A 25984-nucleotide genomic window follows, 5' to 3' on the forward strand; every position below is an offset into this window, starting at 1 on the left:
ACTACCTTTGGGTTCCAAGCGCATCAAGTCAGGCTGGAGTGACAATGGTGCGGAGTAATTGGTAGTGTGACTCCAAGTCTTGCTTCAATTGGAGGAAGTGTGGGGGAGGGGTTGCCCATTTTGAAGTAAGAAAAAGTTGATGGAAATGGTACATTTCAAAATAACTTCCTCAAGTTTGCAAAAACGTTTTTACACTCAGTCGAAGTGATTTTTGGTATTTCTGAAAAAGAGCTTCTGTGCTAAAGGGGAGATGGAAGCACATTTGACCCACTGTGTGGTTGGTTGTACCAGGTATGTTTCAGTGAAAAATAATTTAGGAAGGAGGCTACCAGATTACTTTTAATATAATCTTTCAATTTGCAATGTTTAATTTAATATATTAGTTGAAAAAAATTATCCGACATAGGCTATCCAATTGTCAAAATCAAAATTGTCTACAAATAATAGAGACTTGGCCTACCTAAGTCTCGATTATTTTATCTACTGAATATATCCAGAAACAGTTCTCTAGCAAAGAACAAATCTATTCTCACTAGAACTCTGCCTTTGTACTTTTAAATGCTAAGTGCTTCATTCTAAATCCATTGTTTAAAGTCTATTGAATAGGAAAACTGAAAGAATCAAAAGTTACGTTATGATGTGAAAAACACAAAAAGTTCTCACACCTCGATGTCAAGTGTCAAACTGCGAAAATAAAAATGTACCTAGTCTGTGACAACTATTTTGGAAATTCACACACAAACATTTTTGTAACAGCTCCCTCTAGGCTGCTATTTTTATCGACTGTGACAACCAACCCCTTTCCCTCCTACCTCGGCTCGCAACAGCCTCACACCCAAGATGAATTGAAAACCTGGTGTTGTGGATGCAAAGCAGGAACATAGAGGAGGAGGAAGTTCAGACCACCTCTTTCACTGATCATAATGGACAACATGAGTTTCTTGGCAATCAAATGAGATCAACTCCAAGCGCTAACAAGGACCCTCACAGAGTGCAGTGTTATGTGTTTCACTGAGATATGGATCATATCTTCATCTCCAAATCGTGGTTTTTAAAGTCATATTAACAAGCTCACTCTTGCATGATTTTAATTTCATTCCTTATTTAATGAAAACACCGCAATAGCAACATTGTGCTTTTTTGGCATTAGCAGAAAGTAAACAAAGATTTGCATGCATTCCTAATGGAGCTAGAGACAGATTTATGAAGAGCATAATAAAAGCAGCTTAAAGTCAAGATGGAGACATCAAGAAGACATAATACTGAAGAGCAAGCTCCGGGCAGAACAATGTCAAAAATGTTTGATCAATGAAGAAGGGTATCACAGGCTTCAGCCAGAGAGAGGATAGGGCAGATGAAAGTCTGGATAGGGCCAGATCATGTTCTTTAGCAGGTTTAATTTAATAAACTCAGAAACCTCCTTTCCTGCCCCAAGCCAGACAGTCATCATGTCCTCCTTTGATCCACAGCTTCTCTGTCATACCTCACAGGTTCTGCTTCTACATGTTTGTCTTCTGCCAAATCAGGAGATGCTGGTAGTCCCTTTACCTGAACCCCCCACCTGACTGTCTCCAGGAAAGTATGAAGATGATGAAGCAGCAGAAGCAACTGAACTGGAGCACAACTGCACATCCAAATGGTGCCAGCCCCAGAACCCGAAAGGCCTTTGTAGAGCAGTTTCTCTGGGATTCTGCTGCACCTCTTCAACCTTAACCTGACTACTATGTGGGACTCATAAAGTACTTTCTGAATTGAATTTAAAAAGGACAGATAAAATCTTTGGTAACACTTTATTTGAAGGGGTGTGCATAAGACTGACGTCACACTGTCGTAAACATGACATAACATCTGTCATGAACATGAAGTCTTTATGAATGTTTATGACTGTTGTCATGAAGTGTCATTCGGTAAATAATGACACTTTAAAGCAAAGTTGCTCTAAAAGTTGCATTGAAAGTCAATTAAAAATGCCAACTTTGCATTAAATTATCATAATTTACAGAATCATGGCACTTTTAATGGACTTTTAATGCAACTTTTAGAGCAACTTTGCATTAAAAGTGTCATAATGACACTTCATGACAACTGTCATAAACATTAATAAAGACTTATTTATGTTCATGACAGATGTTATGTCATGTTTATGACAGTGTCATGTCAGTCCTATGCCCACCCCTTCAAATAAAATGTTACCAAATCTTTTACTAATTGTTTTCTAAGTCGCCTGTTTTGTTGTCATGAAATTGATTCACATTTTAAATTTAGACAACTTTGTCTACATGAATGGTTCGTATGTGAGAGTTAAGGGGTTTGAGAAACTTCTCTGACCTTAATCTGACATCCACTCTGTTGTCGGAATATGTACCAACAACATTGTTGCTGTGGATACACTCGCACTGTCCTTGTGCCTCTTGGTTTATACCCCTGTGAGACAAATCTCCTGCAATTAGGAAAGCACCACATGTGGTTAGCACATTCTCATGTCCGTGCACAGACAATAAAAATCTCATGGGCCCATCAGATTAAGCCTGTCATGACTACTGAGAAACCCTTGTGGACATGTAAATGGTATAAGACTATTACGATATAAAACAAAGCGGACAAGTTGTGGGCTATTCTCAGAGGTGGAACCAAGTCATTAATTTTCCAAGTCGCAAGTAAGTGTCAAGTCTTCCCACCCAAGTTCTGACTAAAGTCATTTAGTCGGTCACAAAAGAAAAGTTCTAAGTTGTATCCAAATCCTAAACCTCAAAGCATATTAGCGATCTATGTTTTTGCATCCACCTGAATAATGTGTAGTTGCGCCACTGCCAAGTATGTTATTCAGTCACAATGGTTTATCATTTTTAGACTTATGACATTCTTTTAAAGCATGTATCTGTTTGCCAGAACAGCCAGCAAAAAGGAACTAAAGTACCAAACATACAGTTATAAAGCTGATGTTAATTTTCATATTAAATACAAACAGAAACAAACAAAAAAGACATTTAATTGAGAAAATGACAAGAAAATGTCACCATAGGAAAAATAACTTTATTTACATAAAAGAAAAAAAATATCCCCTTTTACAGTGTTATATAAATTATTCCATACAGTATTATGATGATGAGAAGTGAATTATTTGTGCTACTGCTTAAAAGCAAATGTTCTGTCTTCAAGTTGATTTTAGAGGCTGACTACGGGAATACATAATAATAAAAATAATTATTCAATTTAGATAATAGAAGTAGTTGCAATGTTACCGTTAAAGTCACTATTGCAAGGTTAGGACGCTGCAGAGCCAGCTGACCGATCGGCCATCTTGTTTTTTGGTCAGTGAAAGTGAAAACCTGCAGCTCTTTGACCATGTATTCAGAATTGGTTCATTAAAAAGGAAAGTGACAAAATGATTACTTTTGTTGTAAAGCTAACATTGACTACTGACAGTATTAGCTTTGAGTTATGATTCTTTGTGTAACTTTAAAAGTAAAAGTTAGATAATTTTGTTAGTTCTCCATAGGTTTCAACCCAAATGTTTTACATATCCTAATTCATTTCTTCATCATTGTCACCTTGTAATTTGTGTCAGCACATTTTTATCTGGGGGAAGATGGTAAACTGCTTAATTAAACTTTTTTTTCTTAGCATGGCCATGAGCCGGCTCCAGCAGAGGAACCAGGTGCCTCACCTTCCTCGTGATCATTGACTGTCCATGAGGCCAGATCCTGCTTGGGGCTCCAGTCCAAGGTAAATGACAATTAACTTGAGTTTCTACCATTTTCTAATAATTTTACCAACAGTTGTCCTCTCACCAAGATGTTTGACTACTATCTTGTAGCCCATCCCAGCCTGATAAGATACAGGACAAGACAAGACAGCCAAACATTAGGCTACAGACCAAAGATCTCCCTGGCAGCTCTTTGGTCTGGTCCATGGTGGAGACGTTAGAGTCTGATTGAATGTGTGGACAGGTGTCTTTTATACAAGTAACTCATTTTTAAAATGTATTTTATTTGATTGTTTTCTGAAACTTAGAAAGTGGAAAATATCACAGTAGGTAGATGGAAACGGTAAGTTAAAAAAAAAAAACTTTCTCAATTTTTCTTTTCTTTTTTTCAGTCATTTGAGGTTGCTTTTGGCTCTTCCGGAAAAGAGTCAGTGCACTAAAGGGAAATTTACTGAATAAGTTCTGACACAGCGAACGTTCCCAGTCCAAACCTTTAGACTGGAGGGGAGGACCTGGAGCCTGAACTGCCTGTCAACAGTCACTCCAGGCTGGGATGGGAATGATGAAACGCTCCCTCTGACTGGTGGTCGTGAGAGGCTTGGAAATTGTAAAAGTTCAAACCTCCAGTCCAGAGTGGAGGACTGTCAGCCTGGAGTGGCTGGCAAAAGGCAATCTGTATCTTACCAGAGGCAATAAACCCTGAACAATTTCTATGTCCAACCCTGCAGCCTGGAGGGGATGGAATCACACCTAATTCACTTTTTTATTCATTATTATTATTATTATTATTATTATTATTATTATTATTATTATTATTATTATTATTATTATTTATTAATAACGACTTTTTAAAAGTTTGCTAAAAGTCTCATGACAATTTTTATGGATACATAGCTAATAACACATAAATGATAGGAAAGTAATAACAAAATAAAAGCAAAACACTAGTGGATCATCACAAAAACAAAGTCTGTCACCATCAGCATGTGAAGCATATGTATTTACATATTTTCAATACTACTTGGAGACAATTTATGCAATATGAAAGACACTACAAGTCACATCCCAATAATTACAATAGTTTATGTTCTTGTTGCAATAATCCCATAAACCATGCTGGTTGTAAGCTGCAATTACCATACACCCAAGTTTTTCTGCTAATGCTAAAGAGCTCGTATGAGAAGGCGGTGTCCAAATGAATGAATGCAGACTAACCTCAGAAATGAATAATGAATGTCTGTGCTTTGAAGAGAGCTCCTCCGGTCCAGCTGAAGGCCCCCTCCAAGAGACTTATTATGGGCAGTAAACAGAGCTACTGTGGCCTGTTGTAGATAGCAAACGATTGTTGTATCCCCAAACGAAATGATTGCAGACATTTAGTTTGGCAGCCTAATGTTTGGCTGTCTTGTCTTGGTTTGTTTTCGTGTTGCCGTGAAGCGAAAGTGTTACTAGAGTTTTGAATGTCTAATGAAACTCAAAAGGTTCCACTCTTTTCATCCTGCTGTTTCCTAGGGTTAGGACACAGCAGGTCAACCGCATTGAAATACAAGGGCAGGAATATATGTCACATAAAAAAGTAATTACTTTATAATTATACCTAACTCTAGCTGCACAGCTGCTGTTTCCAATCTTGCCAAAACTTTCCTCCCTGGCCTGTTTGTTTTTTCTCTTGGTCTTTTGTGATGCTATTTCTTCATTAATGTTTTCTAACCGACCTCTGGGGCCTTCACAGAACAATGGTCTCAAACCGAGAGGAGCTCACACAGATGGACTCATTTTTAGCTCCCCAATATCTCCTCTCTGTTTGCTCCAACTTGTGCAGCTCCTCGACAGGGTACAGTGGCTTCTACCAGTTATGTCTGTTTTCTTTTCCTCTCCTCACATTTTCCAGACCCCTGTCGCACTAAGCCGAGCTTAGCAGTCAGCTGAGCTGATCAAAGACTGTGGCCATGCAGTGGCTAACAAGAGGCGAGAGTTCCCAGTGACATAGGACCTCCCAGCGGGTTTACACCACTATAGACTTACTGTAATTGGAATGAATGTGGGGGGATGAAAGCCAACCGTCGGCTCTACGTATTAGATCGAATGACCTGAAACGATTCAGAAGTTCCCAGATGAACTGTTTTGCCAAAATGGCTGAATATTGTTAAGAAAATTGATGTGATGGAACGAGTGTCCTTCATTAGCAGATTCAAAGATGACATCTTGGTGAAAAAGTGGGGAAGATAGACACATATGACACCTAAGAAGAGACTACAGGAAATGCAGCATTATTATTACAGGAAATGCAGCATCATTATCAAATAACCCTTCTAGTCACTTGTGACTGAGATGTTTCGTTTCCTTAAGTTTCATTTTTTTTGTCTAAATATGAGCTCACCAGTTTATGTTTTATTTATGGATACTTTGGGTGTGGCCTTTACAGACTTTAATACTCTGTATAATGTATGTGACATATCTTAACATGTTGGTGTCCGCTAAAAATGTTAGAGAAAGAAAATGAAAAAGAAAAATGAAATGATTCTATCTGGAAAAGAATCTCAGGTCTGTGGAACATTCTGTTAGTCCTCTCTCGGGTTTTACATCTTAGAACCGGGTCTTCATAGCCTACTCTGACCTCCTCCTCTTTCTTCTCTTCTTCCGTCCACCACGTTCTTGACATTTTGACATTTTGATAGGGGCCCTCACTCTGGGCCCCCTATCATCTCTAATTAGCCCTAAAAGCTCTTCCCTCTTTCTCTTTTCTTTGTTGGACAGCTTGCCTCTGTTCCCTATTGTGCAGCAAACCACACTGAACATAAAGATCTTTTATTGCTTGAGACAGAATTAGTCCAAAATTAGCCTAAACCAAACCTGCAGATCTGGTTGCTAAAAACTGCAGTGTGCCTTTACTATGAGTAAGATATATTCTTCTTATTTACCAAGCCTTTTATTGTCACGTGGATAAATAAGCATTGTTAATGATAGGATCAGCTATGACAACTCATACATTTACTACAGATATAAAAGTTTGAGTGTTGCTGAACATTCTTGAATCAACTCTGACAGAGTTGTTGTCCGCTGATTTGAAGGTCACGAGTTAGACGCTTGGGTTCTTGTGCAAGACGCCGAGATCCATGTTGCGATGTTCTTTCTCTATGAGTGGAGAGACTGATAGCATTGCATCACTCATCAGTAAAGCCAAAACATCCGCTACCTCCACAAACTGAGAACAGCCAAGAGCTCAGCCCCTATGAGGTGCACCTTTTACAGAGGAGAGCATCCTGACCAGATGGATGAAAGTGTGGGAAGGTACCTGCCCTGGGTGTGTTGTGAAAGGAACCAAAGGAAATTATTGGTGCGACTCTACTCTTCTTTTCTTACATTTACACCACCTGGCTCACCTGAAATGTCCACCGTTTTGAAGGAATCCCTATTGTATCACCCTTCTCAAAGCTTCTTTAGTTTGCTGCCATCTAGAAAGAGTCTGCCAGCTCTGCCTCCTCCGTCCAATGAATTTGGCACATGCCTGGATCTGCTGGCTGAGGATAAGTGTAAATACAGCAACACTGTTATTCACATTGATATTAATGACACTTGGTTGTACCTAGTGAAGGTGACTAAAATTAGTGTTGACTCCGTGTGCAATCAACATTTCTGACTGCGTAGTTTGCCCTGGTGCCTTGTCTGATCGGAGGCGGGACAATAAGACCATTAAACCAGACTAGTGATTCAAATGGTTTCATCAGCTTGTTGAGTCCCTAGCTCAGCGCCTACAGTATGTAATTCATAATTAACAGCTCTTTGTGAATTTGTTATTATTTTTTTATGATCTATTTGTATGTTTGGAGTTGAAAATAGCATTGGCCAAGGAAATCATTCATTCAAAGATCCAAACTGGTTCTGCCCAACTTTTAGTACTTCTATTTGGCAACCTATATTAACTGCATTGGCCTTTTAGATCATGATTTTTATTTTTTTATTTTAAGGAGTTGTTTGAGCATTTGAATTAACACGCTGCTCTTACTGCACCAAACTTTAGTCCAGAATCTTTTCCAGAACGACTGGATTTGTAATGGAATTCAAATACACACATATTGACTATTTACCAATAAAGTGACTTCTAAGGTGTGAAGGCTGCACTGGATTTTAGTTTGGGGTGTCTGCATAAAGGCCCCTAGCACCATGAAGTTTACTAAACTTGTTTTTTTTGGTTTTTTTTGTTTGCCGCCCCCCACCTTTTTTTTTCTCTCCAGTGCAGACATATATAACCCGGGCAACACTCATTCATGTCTTTGCCTTCATCCGTTCCTTTCTGGCACCTTCTTCAAGCCTTCTCCTCTTCCTGGAGATGAAACAAAATGAGCTGCACCTGCGTTTCCAGGCTAGAACCAGTTCCTTGAACTCCTTTGAACACAATACTGAATTGATCCTCAAAGAAGAGAGTTTAAGGGATAAAACAGTCAACATAAGTAGCAGAGAGCAACTGGAGCACTCTTGTGGCATTGCTGTAGGTAAAGAGAGGGGAGCTGGGAGCTGACAGGTTTTTTTACTGTGAGACTGCATACATCAGGTGCTGGTAAGAGCAGCCTCAAGCCAGAGGTGGGGAGTAACATTTGCGTTGAGTGACTTTTGAAATAAATAAATAAATAAATAAGAACAGAAAAGGGGGGATAACTACTTTTTACTTCTACATAAAAAAAGAAAAACACTGAAGTAGTGCTGGTCTCAAGTATCACCTAAACCAACTAGTGTGGATGGACCAAGGAGCCAGAGCTCTGGTAGCATCATGCTCACGTAAATGCATACTTGTCCTATTCTTGGATGGGTTACTTTGTATTTGTGATTTTATTTTTTCTTGTCATCTGGTTACCACCCTGTGGACTAAAAGCAAACAAGCAATAAAAATAATCCATCCATCCATCCATCCATCCATTTTCTAACACCCTGGTTCCTCAGTGGGGTTGAGAGGTACTGGTGTCCATCTCCAGCTAACATTCTGGGCGAGAGGCAGGGTCACCCTGGACAGGATGCAGAATAAAGATAATGTAAAAAGGAAAAATGTGTGAACAAACAGACTAAAGACTTTTTATATCGACCACAGATTTATAAGCAAAACTGCGAATTCTTAGTAATGCAATTGTCTTCTAGGAATTTCCTACAGTGGTATATTGATGTTATCGCTGGTGCCACCACCCACCACCTGCTTTGGGGAGTAATTGCTTGTTCCTGAGGAGTCTGCAGGTGAGTTACCTTCCCATGGAACAACCAATCACTTGACTGGGTTGGCTTATGATCTCTTCAGGTAAACTGGCCCAAAACAAGACTGTCAGGTTAACTGGTTTCTCAGTAATTGTCCTTTGGCATGAGTGTGATCATGGCTTGCAAAGCTGTGAACATCATTCTGTTGGCAGTGGAGTGCTGCTTAGCAAACATTAACAATGTTGGTAATCGTAACTGACCTAAATCAGGAAAGAATTTATCTGATTTGAGTAAAAAAACAAACAATCTTTTCATAAAGTGGGTGTAAGTGATGAATTTTAACTGTTTACTGACCGTTTAGTAAAGTGAAAGGACAAAACACACATCTGATTTCTACTATCAAAAGGATTTATGAGACTAGAAACAAATTTAGGTTAAAAGTCAAGATTTTCAAAACAGCATCATGCAAACCACATGGCATGCTGAGGCCAGTCAGTCGTCACCTGTATTAACTGCAATCACGACTTGCTTTAAAGTGTTTCTATTCCTTTTCCTGCAGCAGTCTGGCTCTATAGATCCCTCTCAGCAATGGTCCCATGCCCAGACCGGCACGGCTGTGATCCTAGTTCTATAGAAGAATAAGGAGATGGTTGATGGAGGAGTTGAAGTCATTGGACAGGCATCCATTTGAACAACCACCAAAACAAAGGAGCCCTTTGTTTCAAAAAAACACAAGATTGGTTTTAGACACAAGAGCCCAGAGCAGTAGCAGCAATGGAACTGAGATACAGTTTGACTTTTATTTGAACTGTAATGCTCCGCAAACCTGCAGGTTGTCCATTTTTCCACAGCTCAATAAATGAGCAAGGACACATTGTTTTTTTACGTAGACTAGTGAGAGTCTAATATTGAAACCTGCTACCGAAACACCTTCTTTGCCAGATGGTGTCTTCAGCAGACAGAGGACCAAAGTCGGCCCTCCGTGGCCAGAGTCACAGTTTGGGCTCCATGTCCTGCTTGTGACCAATCTAAACCCACTAGTGCTGTCTCCAGGAACCACCATGCTACCGTGCCAAGAAGGACACACTCTGAGACACTCAGAGGACATTTTCTGAATGAAGACAATCAAATTTAGACTTTAGATTAACAATCTGCACCACACGCATCAAAATGCAGCGTGGACAGTCAGAGATGGCTGTGCCAATCGCGGAGTAGATCCCCGTTGTCTACTGTACTCACGCTGACCCACCCAGCCACCGGCCACCCTCCCTCTGCTCCACTCCTCTGTGTTGCAGAAACAATGGGTGAATCCATGAGCCTCAAACACAAAAGAAAAAACAAAGTTGCCTGTGTGCGCCTCTCTCCCTCTTGCGAACGAAGGGGAGAAAGATGACACAAAGAAAGCACTGACAGCGGGACACGAGTGAGCACGCTGCAGCGGAGCCGAGGGATCCTGCTCATGTATTCATTACTGTGGGAGGGTCGTCTTGCGCGCGGCAGCCGACTCCATCTGACCTTCATGAGGACGCCTGCGAGCTCAATCGTACTAAAATAAAAAAAGTACCTTAAAGAGATTCATCAGAGATCTCTGCAGTGGGACTGGACAGAATCTGCTTTTGTCTACAACCAGGGATGGACTTGATGCTGTTCTATGAGCTCACAGCTCGAGTTGGTGGGTGTGTACACCAACTCAACTATGTGTTTGAACAGGGTTAAAGGAATGTTACACTGAACACTTGGTTCACATGCCAAAGCTGACTCGTAATCATGACATGGACTTCATCTGTAAGGCCAGCAGTGGAACCAGTATACACATACACACTTTACTTTCCATTGCAGAACTCTTTCATAAAGTATCTACAGTTTGTTAGCATAAGTAATAGTGGATGTTTTCTTGGTAGTTCACCAACCATAAGTTTTGTACTGCTAAACAAAATCATTTATAGAAGTAATGTACAGTCATGTTCAGTAAAATAAAATATACTCCAGATGAGTTTCATCTGTCAGTCGCTGATAGTCTGGTAGACTCTGTTTGGAGACCAAAGTTGGTTACATTTTCAGTTGGTGTAGTTCGCTTTCACTCTGCACCGTGTCAAACGATCCAAACCCCTTCCTCAACTGTGCACCAAGAACCGCCGAAGGAAATGACATGAAAACCTCTGAAGAAGACACTGAGCGCCACTTCCTTCTTCACAAAATGCAGACAAAAATGGAGTGGTGTCAGATTTGCGCAGTCATTTGGATTTCTCTTGTTCTCGGATTTCAAAAGATGATTTTGGAGAAAAAGCTGACATTATATTGTCATCATAAACAAAACATAACACGTCATGAACATGAAGGAGTCTTCTTGAATGTTTATGACTGTTGTCATTAAGTATCGTTTGGTAAATGACACTAAGTTGACACTTTTAATGCAACTTTTAATGCATATTTGCATTTAAATATGCATTAAAAGTTACATATAAAGACTCTCTCATGTTCCTGGTTCCATGTAAAAAAAAAAAAAGTGTTCCCTGTGTTTAATCAGAAACTATCTACTTGTTTCCTAGAAAGCTGAGATGAATTTACCTGGTCAGACTTAATAAAACCTTTCTTGGAAAAGTCATTAGTAAGACTCTGGGACATCAGCAGACCACATTGAGAGCCATAATCCACAACTGGAGAAAAATGCAGCAGCTAGTTCAAGGCTAAAACCACTGATGACCAAAAAGAACATGAAGTCCAGTCTCACATCTGCCCAGTAAATATTGTGATGGTTCTCAAGACTCTGGGGAAAATATTCTGTTGACTGTTGAGACAATAGTGGACCTTCCTCTGTCTCTGGACATGCTAACTTGAGTTGTAGAAGCTAGCTATGCTAATAAATCATGCAATGAGACAACTTGATCAAAAGCTCTAAGTATTTCTTCTGACCCAAAGAAATCTGATCAGTCCCTGCAGGAAATGTACGCAGTACTTTTAAATTCACTTTATTTTTAACTCATAGCATCATAAAAACAAAACAAAGTTAAACTAATTGCCTCACCTCACAGCTGGTTCGATTCGACTAATTGGATAAAGGTCACATTGTTTCACTGTGATTTCTCTCCGACTCACCAGAAAGCAGATAAAAATACAGTAAGAAACTTTTCACACCTTCGTACATGTAGGCTGTAGGTAACCTCAGATCAGTGACCATCAGGGATTTAGCTGCCCATCGGTGAAATGAACAGTTACTCCTCAACACTCATTGAAACAGCAGCCCAGGGACATGATGTGGTTTTTTCAGCCGTATAAAAATAAATATTTCGCAAAACTGCACTTTTTCACGCGATCAACAGCCAAGTGTTACTACTGCCATGATTTTTTGTGACTTATTGCATGAACAAGTTTATTTATGTGTTATTTTAATGTAATTTTCTATTTCATGAAAACGTCGCAATTGGTAAGTTGTGTTTTTTTGACATTAGCAGAAAACAGACGAAGGTTTGTGCACATTTGTAATGGAACTACAGCAGACGGACACAGTGGGTCAGAAACTCTTCACTCGTTTACCTTTTTAACTCTGAAAGGTGCCCAATAATGCATTTCAAAGCAAGTTCAATTATTGTAACACACCATTTCCTTTTATTCATTCATCCACAGTGAAGACCTTGAGAAGTAAAAAACAAAAAAAAAGTAGACACCACATCGACACACTCACACCTGCACATGTCACAGCTCATCTTTTCCACTTTCGTTATCAGAGGCTGATGCTGAGTCCTTCTTGGAGGAACCTTTTATCGTCTTTTTAACAGCAGGAGCTGCACCTTTTTTATTGCCCTGCTTCGCTTTCTGTTTTGCGGCTTTGGTGGCAGCTGCGGCCTTGGTTGTGTCTCCAGCTTTGTTTTTTGCTTTGGCCGGAGCTTTGGCCATAGCAGCAGGTTTGGTAGTCCTTTTTTTCTCAGCCGTGCCCTCTGGCCGATCGGCTGATTTTCCAGCAGAAGTTGTGTCCGGTTTCTTTTCCCGTTTATCCGTTGCCAACTGGTCGGCCTGTGAAGCAGCCGGCCCAGACTCACCGGGGTCCTGTGACTCTTTCTGACTGAACTCTTCATTTACAGGTGTGGAAAACATGTTCAGCATGTCCTGAGCCTGGATTCTCTCCTGGTAAGGGCAAAAAAAAGACAAACTTAAAAGGTAGAACACCTCCAAATAAAACACTTTTCTTTTTCATTTGTTCATATTGAGCGAAGTCAGCGGACGAGTGTTAGCTGCATTACCTTTTCTTCGTGAGTGGGATCCAAGGTGAACCACAGAGCCACTGCACATCTTTGACCTTTAGTGACGGCCCGGACGCCGTGAGGGTTTTCTTTCCCTGCTCCAAACCCGACAACCCGGCCGCAGCGGGGGTGAACCTCGGCCTGCAGAGGGCATGAAGACGAACGTTTAATCTACCATCTGTTACGACGTGAGCGACACGCGAGCTCAGCACTTTTAACATCGTCACAGTGCATCGTTTTACATCTGTTTATAATATTAGGATTGTATGTGATGAACCATTACGTCAACGTTGCTCTGAGAGGCAACATAAAGGACATGTTTATGTACTAACAAAAATCTGAAAACTGTGGCCATCAGTCAGTCAATTTTTTTAATTTGACTTGATGGTGGAGCCCATAACTAGCAAAGTAATGAAAATATATTGACAAAGCAAGAAACATTTTTAATTCAAAATCCCCTTTTGTTGCTAAATTATTGGATAGACATATGAGCTGAACAACAAATACATTTATTGTTTCTAATCTTATTTTTTTTAATCATCAGATTGGAGCAGAGTGATATTCTATCCATTCGTCTTTCCAGTGTTTCAATAACTCCTGATCATTCATGGAGCTTTTTCAGAAATGTGGGTGCGGACGCTGACGTTAGCATCAGGGACGTCTGTGATTGGTATTCATGTATTTTGTATTCATGTGTTCAGAAATACATGAATACAAAAGTTCTGGGTCTGGACTTTTATGTGTAAAACAAAAAAAAAAGTGGTTAAACCCATTAAAAATGTTTAATATGTTAAAATCTATGAAATTGATTCATCGTAATTAACGTGTTAAACTCGTAGAGCCCTAATAAATGAGTAAGATGAGTTATCACAGTGGTTTCCCTGTTTTCTGGGCCGACTTCTAGGGTGTTTTCTTTCTTTGCACTTCTTTCTCTGCTCCATTCTTATTTCCTTCTTTTCCTTTTCTTTCCCACCTCTTGTTTTTCCAGTTTTTCTCTAGTGATTTCTGCAGTAAAAAAGCACGTTGTCGCTTTGTTTAGTTTAAATAGTTAGCGTAGTTAACGACTGCCTCTCATTAAGTCTGCATGTGTGATCTCTGTTTGTAAGAGATGTATTAGAGAGGTATTGCCTAGTATTGCTTAGAACTATTATCCTGACCATTAAGTTCAAAACGTAGTAAATGCTACTGAACAAGGTTAAGTGGACCTCGGTAACAGTGTTTTGGGACACTGTTTTCACCCCTCACCCTCTGTTTCAGTGTTGTGCACAAACACGTTTCAAACACTGTATTCATGAGTTCAGGTCACGTTTTTGAGATATTGAGAACATTGGTGGTGAAGTGATACGTTTTGGAGGGGAAGCGAAAAATTGAAGCAGTTTCTTTTAGGGTAAACTTGGGATATTTCATGGGGACAGAGCCGGGGTACTGAGGGGTTTTTATTTGTTTACAGACAGGAAATGGAGTGAGGAGAAGCTGCAGCTGGTAACTCCTCCCTCCAGCCGTGTTGTGGATGAGTAACGGAAAGAACAACAGAGATGTATTTAATTTACATCAGTGATGTTTTTTTTTTTTTTTTTTTTAATTTGTCCACTGATGTCCAAAAATCACTAGACCACTAACTAGAAACACAAAATAATTCTGTTGTAATTTTTCTTTAAAAGTTCATCAATAAATTAAATGTGCAATATGCTAATTAAACAAAGAGCTAACTTTTCCATCATATTGAATGGCAAAGTGTTTCCTAACTTTTGGGGTAATTTTTTTCAGTTTACTTGGTCTAGAAAAACTTAGTCTACTCCCAGCAACAATAAGTAAAACTTTTTTTCAAAACACAAAACCAAGTCTAGTAAAGTAAAAGTGCTTTAGTCTTTTTTTTAAGTTACAAATTTCCTGGATGTTTCTTGCTATTTAATAGTAAATTAAAAGAAAACACAGCAAAAAAAAAAAAAAAAGCTTTCCATTAAAGAGTTAAATTTGTCACCGAAATTCTTGTGGTGAAAAATTATAAAAGTTCCAGCATTAAGATTAAAGAGAAACATTGTGGTGGACTGATAAACTTATGAAATACATACATGGGCCCTCAATTTCTCTTTGTTGCATTGTTTAATAATTGTAAAATAATTGTGTGATGAGTACTTTATGTCCAAGACAACTCCAGCTTCCAGTTTTTGACTATTCTGAATTACGGTGGGTTTTTGACTTTGCAATAACAGCTTAAAGGGATAAAGAAAACTCCTGACAAATCTCATCTGTGTCATATTGATGCTAGTAAGAGGATTAAGAATGACCGCAATAAAGACAGCAGCTAAAATGGACACTTTTTGGTCAAAGTTTTCTTTTGTGTGATTAAATATATTAAAATATGCGAATAAGACATGTTGTTTTAGGAATTCGTCTCTTGCAAAGACAACAGGGAACAATAAAACAAAGGACAGGCAGTGGCACCAATATGTACACACACTTTATTTGAAATCAGAAAGAATTAGTTGTAGTTGGATCTGTGAACTTAGTTCAAAATATCTAGATGGATGGTGAACTATGAACATGAATTCATTCATTTTAACTCGGATGAACTCAATCAACAACTAGTTTTTGTTCAGAACACTAATCTTCCAGAAATGCCCCTTACTTAGTGTCACTCATTTTCCCATCAGCCCCTGCTGTTACTTACGGTGACTGTTTTTGCATCCAGCTCAGTGAAAATGAACTCTCCTCCCTCAAAGTCATCATTTAGATACAAGATGGCACTGAAAGAACGACACTGCAACGTTAGGCAGAGAACAAAAAACACAAAGATCTCCTCAGAATGTTTTTTTTTACCTCACCTGTAGTCTCTGTGAGTGTAAGCAGGAGGTTCTTTTTTACACTGATTGAGGTCGGAAACCAGGACACAGTTGTCGACGTGAACAGGATGGCTTAGGTCCTTCCGGTCCTCCTGCTTTTCTGAACGAGCGGCAGCACAAAGACAAGTTAACCATCCCACTGTCACACGACCTCTGACCTGCAGCACATCAGGCTGACAAATCCAGGTGGAGCACCTAGCAATAATAGCACCATGGAAAAGTATTTTGCTGTTTACATATTTCTTTTTTTTTTTTTGGCTCACCGTAACTAAGTGCACAAATTTGCAGCAAAACCTGGGTTCAACTAAAAATTAGCTTATGAGAAACACCTCTAACATTAAATACTTTATTTTCTTAGAAAATATGTTCTTTTTTTTGCCTTCTGGCAGTATTTTGACTGGATATTTTCTTTTTTTTTTTTTGCGCAACTGCCTCTGTAAGATCCTGCAAGGGAATCTCAATTTCGTTTAGTTTCAGACTTTGACTAGGCCACTCCTAACCCCTATTTATTTGAATTATTCAGAGGTCAACTTACTGGTGTGCTTAGATCATACTGTATATCTGCAGTGTTTAGGTTTAAAGTCACTGCATTTTCTGCTCTGCAGCAGGTTTGTGCTAGCTGCATCAATATTAACTTTGCTATGTTAGACTCAATCCCCACCAAATTATTTAAGTAAGTGTTGTCTTTGATTATGGTGGAGCTACGATCTTATATGTGGAAGTAATTTCACTTTCGTGTTTTACTGGGAAGTAGTTGGAATTTGAGGCTTGGTCACATTAATAAACTCTGTTATTAACTTGTTTATGAAGCCATAAACAAAAAAACACATTACAATAACATACATCACATTTGCACTACTGTTCATAAAAAAATCTTTCTAACTTTACTCTTACATTCGACTGAACTAGTCTCATCACTGCAAACTGGAAGTGGTTTTCCGTAAGCTGTGCAAGTCTCAGACAGAGAGCATGATCACCCCCTAGTGGCTGAGCTCACCATCGACGGCAGAGCGACACACCAGATGAGAGTAGGAGAAGTACAGAGGCGTGTCCAGTCGGAAGTAGGACTCCAACACCTTCCGGACTTTCTCACTCAGGTCGAAGAACATACGAGCGCTCTTCAGAGGAACCTTCCCCTCCTGGCCGAGCTACGAAACATAAAAACACAATATAACGGCCAGCATGGAGCGGGCCAAATGACAAAGGCTTGTCTCTCTACACACAGTGAGAAGTGCGTGTGTAAATGTGTTTGGCATTCTGGGTAAATACAACCAAAACAGACGCCAGAATCTAATGCTGGTGGGAGAAATAGCTCGAGGTCTTTTACCAATGACAAAAGAGAAATCTTACAACCTCCAGAATCTGACGCCACAGCATATCTGTTTACGCTTAGTGAAGAGGGAAGTTGAAGTTGCGCTCATGTTTTCTTCTGAGGTTTTTGTGTCGTTTCCTTCAGTGATTATTGGTGCAGCGCCACCACAGCCGAGGAGGGGAACCATCCATCCATCCATCCATCCATTTTCTTCCGCTTATCCGGGGTCGGGTCGCGGGGGCAGCAGCTTCAGAAGGGAGGCCAAGACTTCCCTCTCCCCAGCCACTTCTTCCAGCTCCTCCGGGGGAATCCCATGGCGTTCCCAGGCCAGCCGAGAGACATAGTCCCTCCAGGGTGTCCTGGGTCTTCCCCAAGGCCTCCTCCTGGTGGGACGTGCCCGGAACACCTCACCAGGGAGGCGTCCAGGAGGCATCCTGACCAGATGCCCGAGGCACCTCAACTGGCTCCTCTCGACATGTTTTGTAATGACTGAATCGTTTGACACAATGTAGTGAGAAAGCGAACAGAAACAGCCGAAAATGCAACTTTGGTCCCCAATCAAACCGAGTTTACTGGACTATCAGGTGAGAAGACACACTTTAAAATATATAATTATGTATCATATCCTAAAATAATGGCCTGAGTCTCATATTTTGGAAACAAAGAGTTTTTTTTTTTTTTTACCAAAATCACTTTTGTCAAAAATGACTTGGGCCATTATTTTCAGGAAACTTATGAAGTTATAAAACTTATGAAGTTCATAAGTTTTCTGAAAATAATGGCCTAAGTCATTTTTGAAAAAATTGATTTTGGTTTAAAAAATATATATTTTTTTTGTTTGTTTGTTTTTCTTTTTAACCATAATCACTTTTGTCAATAATGGCTTAGGCCATTATTTTCAGGAAGGTGACAGTACGTTTTCTACAACCCAGTTATCCACTCTTCTGTAAAATAAAATAAGCTGACCTTGATAGCCTTCAGGATGGTGACCCCCTGGAACATCTCACTAGGTGTGTGTGGGGATGGGTGCCCACTGTAGCCGTCGCCTTTCAGAGCGGCAGCCTGGGAGAGGAGTGTAGGATGGTTACGCTGATGTGACACGCTCTCTCACAAAAGCCATCCAGGACGAATCTCCTTTTTGTTTGGACTCACGTTGGAGAGGCGCTGCAGCTCCCTGCAGTCATCGTCGCTGATCACCTCATCCAGCAGCACCCGCTGAGAGCCGTTCAGCTGCTTGGATGTCATGGTAACTCTGATGTTATCGAACAGCACGGCACCCCCTAGAGGACGCAGGTCACAGTACATTTCTGTTGCTCTTGGATGAAGCGTCCCAATGGACTCTGGCGTTTGGACGGTCACCTTCTTGGGGCGCGACCATCTTGGCCATGTCCGAAGAATCCTTCTTCTTCTCCTCAACCAGAGTTTCAATCTCCTTCATCAGGTTTCCGATCTCCTCCGTGATCCTCGCTGCAGTCTCTCTCTCGGCTCTGAGATATGCAGAGTTATTCCAAAGTGACAGAGGAGTGGATGGAGATCAACATAACTCACACTGCAGGAGCTTGTATGTAGGCCCGCAGCTATCAATTATTCTGACGATCAATTGGATGGGAAAAATTTGCCACATTGTGCAGATTTTTCTTTTAACTATGTTGATTTTTTTGTAAATAATAAATTCTGTCAATTTAGATTTTTTTTTTAGTTAGCTTTGAAACCAAAATCTGTTATTAATTTTTATATTTTGCAATAGTTTAGATTACTTTGATAACTTTTAAACCCTCCCAACACACTGGGTGGTGGATGTCTTTTGTTTGTTAGATGTTCAGTGTGAAGGGAAGTTTTTGTAAAATGACTCCTTTTTACCACTTTTTTAACTTTATCATCAAACTAAGTTTGATGTTAAAAGCTGCTATATATTTCTGATAAGTTACTTATTTTTATCTATGTTGTAAGGAATATTTTTGCTAGAAATACACTACATATTTCAAACAATCAAGTGGTAAATGTGTTCAAAAACCCAAATTTCTTGGTCAAATTTTGGTTTTGGAGCTCAGAAGGACGGGGCAAACCTCTATATCCTTCTTAGACAATGTAATAAATACATTAAAATGCTAATTCAACTGGATTTCCCCAGAGTGGGACAAAAAAAGCAGATTTCTATTCCATGAATTCATTGTCTACTGGACCAGAACCCGGTTAAACTAAAACTATCCCACTTGAAGAGTTCTGGGTAGAACGTGCTTACAGAGAAAGGTGTTTTGTCTTAAATGTAAATCGTGTATTTTTTTTATTTTTATTTATTTACTTTTTTTTTTTTTTGCTTAGTTTTATTTTGTTACTTGTTTTTGGCTTCAGTACTGCTCTGAGAGTGTTTTTCTTTCAGCATATCGCCTTTTTAACAATGAATCGATTACTAAATAAGATTAATTCAACGATTGTTTTACATCACAGCTCATTTTTCTATGTTGGATGTGGACATTAGTGCCACATAATGTGGCAAGTTTCACAGCAAACATGTAGTTGTGGTGGGAAAATTAATTCCAGTTTAACAAAAGTATCCAAATCCCTGATGAGCTGTTTGTTTGATGATGTTGGTACGTTTATGTAAGTGTAATTTTACACATTTTTGATTTGTTTTCTGAAACTTCCCATTAAGAGCAAGATTGCGTGAAACGTTTCTGCAGGTTAAAATCTAACACACGTGGGCTTTCTGCAGTAGTAAATATTCTGCTGAACAAAGTAAGATATTCACATCCATAACACATGTAAATTGAAAACACATGTATTATAATAGGCGTGTCAAGAATAAAGTAACATTGCGATGCACTTCGGCACTTCAATTTGCCGAAGTGCCGTGAATCTTACTTGTGTTTGTTCCTCAGCTTCTTTGGCATCACATCCTCTGGAGTCCAAGTGTCCTTGCAGTGAAAACAACATTTGCATGTTAAAAGGAGAATTTTCAGTTATCGGTCTTCCATAACAACAAGGAAAAACAGGACGAGGATGGTTTTGTTTTCTCACCGGATCTACGAAGGTGATTCCAAAAGCTTCATATCCAAAGTACAGCAGCTCCTTCTCCAGTATGGACTGCTGGATGTACTGCTTCACCACCTGGTTACAGAGCAGACACCAAATCCCAGCTTGTGACACATCTAATAAACACAAAGTCAACTAATTATCAGTCATTTTACTATTCTTTGAGGTTCTGATAAAAGCGAAGGTGTACTGCAAAAACACATCTTACCAAGTAGTTTTGGTTTAGTTTCAAGTGAAAATATCTTACACTTGAAATAAGACAAAAACTAACTTAAAAATAACTTTTCATCAGAAAATTTGAGCTCATTTTGAGTGAATAATTCCTTAATATTAATGAAAAACTACTTGTTGCAGTGACAAATTATTTCAATTATAACAAGATATTGAAATAATCTGCCAATGAAACTAAAAGTTTTTTATCATATAAAGGAATTATTGTCTTAAAACAAGCTGCTATATCTTTCTGAGAAGTTACTTGTTAGCTAGTTTACTCTTATTTCAAGTGTATTAAGATATTTGAACTAGAAAAAAATAGAAAATCAAAAATACTTGCTAAGATTTTGTATTTTTGCAGTGTAAAAGAAACTGATCTACAAAGACATTTTCAAAGGTTCAGATTGTCTACTTTAGAAAAAAAACGGAATTAAAAAAGAAAAGCATTTCAGGACTATTTCTTTTCATAATCAGATCTAAATTTTGATGCAAAAAAAGATATTTTACACTGTGTGACTGAAGAACATGACACATTTTAATGAGCCGTCAAGCCAAAACTTAACCGATTTTCAAAAACAAAGCTGCCTCTTGATGGGGAGTTTAACTGGTGTTTTTTTCTGTCAGCAGATATTAAAAAGGTGGTCTTCCTGTCCTTCAGCAGTAACACTGATAAAATCGATCAAGTCAAGCGTTGTGAATGTGACAGTACCTGTCTGGCTGATATGGCCGCGGCCTTTTCCTCACCCAGCACAGCAGAATAATAGTTGAGGTTCTGGTTCATCATCTGGTCCTCAGGGTGGAACAACAGGAAGGTCTTGGCACACTCTATGGCCTGCTCATACTTCTCACCTGCAAAAAGGAAGAGGGGGAGGAGCAGCAGCATTATCTGCTTCGGTCAGGTCGGGTCGCCTTGGGGTTGAGCCTCGTTGGGAGGTTTATTTTCTCATTCCAAGCTTTCTGAATGTGACCATTTTCAGCAAAACATGATGCTGATGAGTGTCTTGACTTCTTGGTTAACTTCTGGAAGTTATATAAACATTTTTACTATAATTTTAGAACGGAATTTTAACAAAGCAATATTTGCCCATTCTGCCTGACAGAAGTTGTCCGGATCGCTCAGCCTGTGAGGACGACTCGTTTTATTCTACAGATATTCAAACCAAATAGTTCTCCAAAACATTAAGCTCTATGCTGCTCTAGAAATACATATCCAATTGTAACACACGTATTTGAGAAGCCGGTCACATAAAGACATGTGACTTTGCATCACTACACAGTAACTGCTTTTACCAGTAGTCATATTTTCAAGCTTATTGATATGCCTTGATGCTCTTATTTGACAAACAGCGGAGGAAAATAGTAAAAAAAAATCCCACAATACCGACAGTTTTAGTTGTTTTTATTTAAACATCATTAATTGGAATTTATCATAAAGATAAATCAAAATCCCGTCATGATAAGGAATTTATCACAATAAACGATACGATAGACGTTCACCCTCAGTTGTAACGTGACAAAAGGTGAAAACACACAACAGGTATGAGCTGGTCTAGACACCGACGTGTGCTCTAGTCTGACTCCATCTCACATCGACAGACTGACAGACTTACTGTTGTAGTAGGAGAACTGCAGGTAGTTGAAGTGAGAGGGCAGGAAGTCCTCGAAAGGAGCGTCTCTGCCAGCAGCAGAGGCCAGTTCCAGAGAGCAGCGCTGCTTGCAGTTCAGCAGCTGCATGTAGTGATCTGACACAAACAGTCACATTTACATGAGCGCCATGAAACATGAAGATGCAGCATGCAAACGCATTTCACCTCCTCTGCCTCACCTGTCATGGCCTGGAACAGGTCGGCGCTGTACTCCATGTAGGTGTATCCGTCGAAGCGGTACCCCCCCTCACACAGAGCTCTGCACTCCTTGTAGGCGGTGAAGTATTCCTCCAGGGCGTTCTCAAAGTGTTTGGCTGCCAGGCCAAAAGAGTCGTCGCTATAGAAGCTCTTCCCCAGCAGAAACTCAGCCTGAGGAAAGACGCCACGTTACCGATTTTGAAAACAATTCCAGATCGGGTATCAATTATCAGGTATGTGTCTGATCTACCAAGTTGGGCAGAGCACCCAAAAATTTGACTCAAGTTAGAGTAGAACTACATCAACATATTTTTATTCAAGTAAAATATGAACAAAATATTTCACTAGAATAAAAAGTAAAAAAGTAACGATCCAATAAATTACTCAAGCAAGAGTAAAAAAAAAAAGTATCTGGTAAAAAGCCTACTAAAGTACTAAGTAACTGATCAAATTATTAATCATTTATTTAAAAATTACATCACCAGAAGGACCACAATATAAAGTCAAGTGGAAATAAGAACATAAATGATAATAATTCATGTACGTGACAAAAAAGAACATTTTTCAAATCAGTTTCACTCAATAAACAACAAAACCTGCAGCTGTGTGTCTGTGTTTGGTAACATTTTGGTTAAAACATGTTTATTTTTCCATTCTCTGTGTAGAAAATCCAGAAATTTTACTCAAGTAAAAGTAGAGAAACTTCATAATAAAATAACTCAAGAAAAAAGCACAGCATAGTAAAAATACTCCTAAAAGTAAATTTTTTTCAAAAATGTTACTCAAGTAAATGTAATTGAGTAAATGTAACTAGATGCTGCCCAACTCTGCCAATCGAATGGCAGATCTATTCAGTCTAATTCTGTGTCATTAAATAATAATTAAGTATCAGAAGTGAAATATAAAGACTGGTGCATGTCTAGTTCTCACCATGTGTGGCTTAGCTTCCAGATCTCTGAAGTTCTCCTCCTCCACTCTTGCCATCATCCTGTAGTACTCCAGGTTCTGCTTCATCTCCAGGTGGTCTGGGTTGGCCTGGGAGAAGGTGTGGGCAGCAGCCACCGCCTTGTCCAGCTTATTGATCTGAAACGACACAGATCGCTTCTGTTCGCCTGATGTTCTTGGTGAAATAAATTTACAAAACAGACGAAAAACACAGTGAAAGTCCTGCATCAGTCTGAGTAGAACTAAAATATTAGTGTCTACATACTGACAATTATGGAAATGGAAATGATTACATTTGTAAAGGAGATAGTCAACAGATGGAGTGAAGGAAAGGAGACAGAAGATGTCAAATTTCATAGTTGCCATAGAAATTTAAGTGTGGTAGAAAAACCCTGCAGGTACAGTTGACACCAGAAGTTTACATACACCACATTAAAAATATATATGAACGTTTTTTTTCTCACTGTCTGAAGGTTAAATCAGACCAAATGTCTCTCGTTTTAGAGAGATAGAATATGTCAGACACTAATTTATTAATATCTTCAAAAATCAGAAGTTAACATACAGAATGATAACCATGTTTCTAGACTGAGAGAAATCTAAGATGGTGATTGCTATGGCTTTGGGAACTGCTGATAGGTTAGCAGCACAAATCTTCAACTGTGTGTCTATAACATAGATAGAGACAGAGAGACAGTCAAACCGGTGGATGCAGAGATGAATAAGGGATGTAGTTTTGTCTGTTTTACATATTTCTCTGAATTTTTGCCAAACTATTATTTCTGACAACGTGTGTTGTGTTATTGTACATCTGATTGTGTATAGCTTTTTTTTTTCTTTTTTTTTTTTAATAATACCTTGTTTCAAATGGGTAACACAGAATATTTTCACGTCATAAAAACCTAAAGAAGCCTTGATAATAGCTAAAAATGAAACGACTGACTACCAAGCGCACAGTTATTTTTACAAACTCAATCGTTTCCGCTATTTTTGACTCTTCAAACTACACAATGCTGAACTTCTACGTCCCAACGTCAAATTTACGTGGAGGCAGAAGTCAATTTAAGACGTGGCAGAAGTCTCCGTCCGAAGGAGGGGGCTGGGTGTTTACAACGCAGACCTGTCTTAGCTCTGAATGAAAACGTGAATCAAGCTGAAAGCTTACAGTCCGACCATGAAGTTACCTTGAAATAGGCCACTTGTAGGTAGTTGTACGGAGTCCTCTTCCCAAACTCCAGCTCCACTTCCTCGCTGACTTGATGCAAAGTTGGAGAACCGAGTTTCTCGGTTTCGCACGAGTTCACACAGTCTGCCCGCTTCAGAATGTTCTGGAAAAAGCTTAAATCCTCCACCGAACCGGCCCCGGGGATAGGAAATTCCAAGTCCCGTAAAGGCTCGCCGAGAGCGGACTGGTTGTCACATCGCAGCCGACACTGAACCTTCACGTTTCGGACCGTAGCTTTGTTCCTGAGGGCCTTCTCCATGTTCAGGATGACCGCCAGCCAGTCCCCTCTGTAGTAGGCTTCCACCGCCGCGTCGAAGAGGAAATCATAAGGCACCAAAGTTAAGTTACTCAGACTGGAGTCTGGCCTGCAGAAGCCCGCAGTGAGCCAGAGACATGTCCAGAGCAGCGCGTTGCGGGGTCCCATGATGGGGTCCGGAGCCAGGACAGCACAGAGAAGGAGGCCCTTCTCCTCCAGACAGGAACTTTTAGTTTGGAGGCGGGATTGGACATTTGAGAACCCCTGTTCCACCCCCCAACACCTTCAAAATATTTTACATAGTGACAAAAAAAAAAAAACGGCAACACAAAAAGTACACAATTTTTATTATTATTATATTATTATTAAAGCTCAAAAATTGGTCATGTTATAATGTTATTCCTTCATCAGAAACATACCTGGCGTGTTGCTTTGATTATTTCATGCATATTTGAGAAATCCTTTAATCTCGCATAGCAACCATTCAGCTGTGCAAAACACCTGGGTGAACCCACGGCCACTTCAACAACTGTACAGTTTGGATTTGCAGAAGTGTTACTTGAAATTGTAACTGTAACCCAGTGCAATATGAATTATTTTTGCAGGATTGTGGGGGGTGGGGAGGACTGGTGTCTATGTCCACCCTGAGTCCACCATGGACAGGTCACCAGTCCATCATAGTGAGAAACACACAGGACAAACCTGGGCACTCAAATCCAAGGGAAATTTAGAGAGAAAAATGAACCCAACAGTACGAACCGTGGGAGAAAGTCAGAATACTGGACAATTTCATTTTATTTTTAACACAACATGGGAAAAATGTCTCGTCATAAACGACAAAATCTGTTATTACTGGCATTAGTATTATTTTTAAATCAATATTAAGGAATTATTTACTTAAAATCAGCTGATATATTTTGCTGAATCAATCAATCAATCAATCAAATTTTATTTGTATAGCACATTTCAGCAGCAAGGCATTTCAAAGTGCTTTACATAATTAAAATAAAAACAGAAATAAACAGTGAGAAAGAGAGAAATTTAAAAAATAAATAAAAAAAAATAAAAAAACAAACTCCCGTTGTCCTTTGCAGAATTTAACTAACTATAGAGGACTCCGCCGTCCTTTGCGGAATTTAACTAACTATAGAGGACTCCGCCGTCCTTTGCGGAATTTAACTATGTCAT

General features: G+C 39.4%; 1 protein-coding gene across 1 annotated transcript; it reads right to left on the reverse strand.

The window, feature by feature from the left end:
* Window positions 1-12465: 12465 nt before the first annotated feature.
* Window positions 12466-25070, reverse strand: p3h1 (prolyl 3-hydroxylase 1). Its single transcript, XM_008410269.2, has 15 exons — window positions 24500-25070; window positions 23301-23453; window positions 22352-22541; window positions 22137-22268; window positions 21236-21375; window positions 20299-20388; window positions 20143-20195; window positions 18640-18767; window positions 18433-18560; window positions 18247-18342; window positions 16966-17116; window positions 15951-16068; window positions 15797-15872; window positions 13126-13266; window positions 12466-13009 (listed from the first exon to the last, which is right to left on the reverse strand). The coding sequence occupies exons 1-15, from the start codon at window positions 24962-24964 to the stop codon at window positions 12581-12583; spliced, it is 2490 nt and encodes an 829-aa protein (XP_008408491.1). The 5' UTR covers window positions 24965-25070; the 3' UTR covers window positions 12466-12580.
* Between the last annotated feature and the right edge of the window lie 914 nt (window positions 25071-25984).

This window comes from Poecilia reticulata, linkage group LG5 (assembly GCF_000633615.1).
Source record: "Poecilia reticulata strain Guanapo linkage group LG5, Guppy_female_1.0+MT, whole genome shotgun sequence".
Classification (NCBI taxonomy): Eukaryota; Metazoa; Chordata; class Actinopteri; order Cyprinodontiformes; family Poeciliidae; genus Poecilia; species Poecilia reticulata.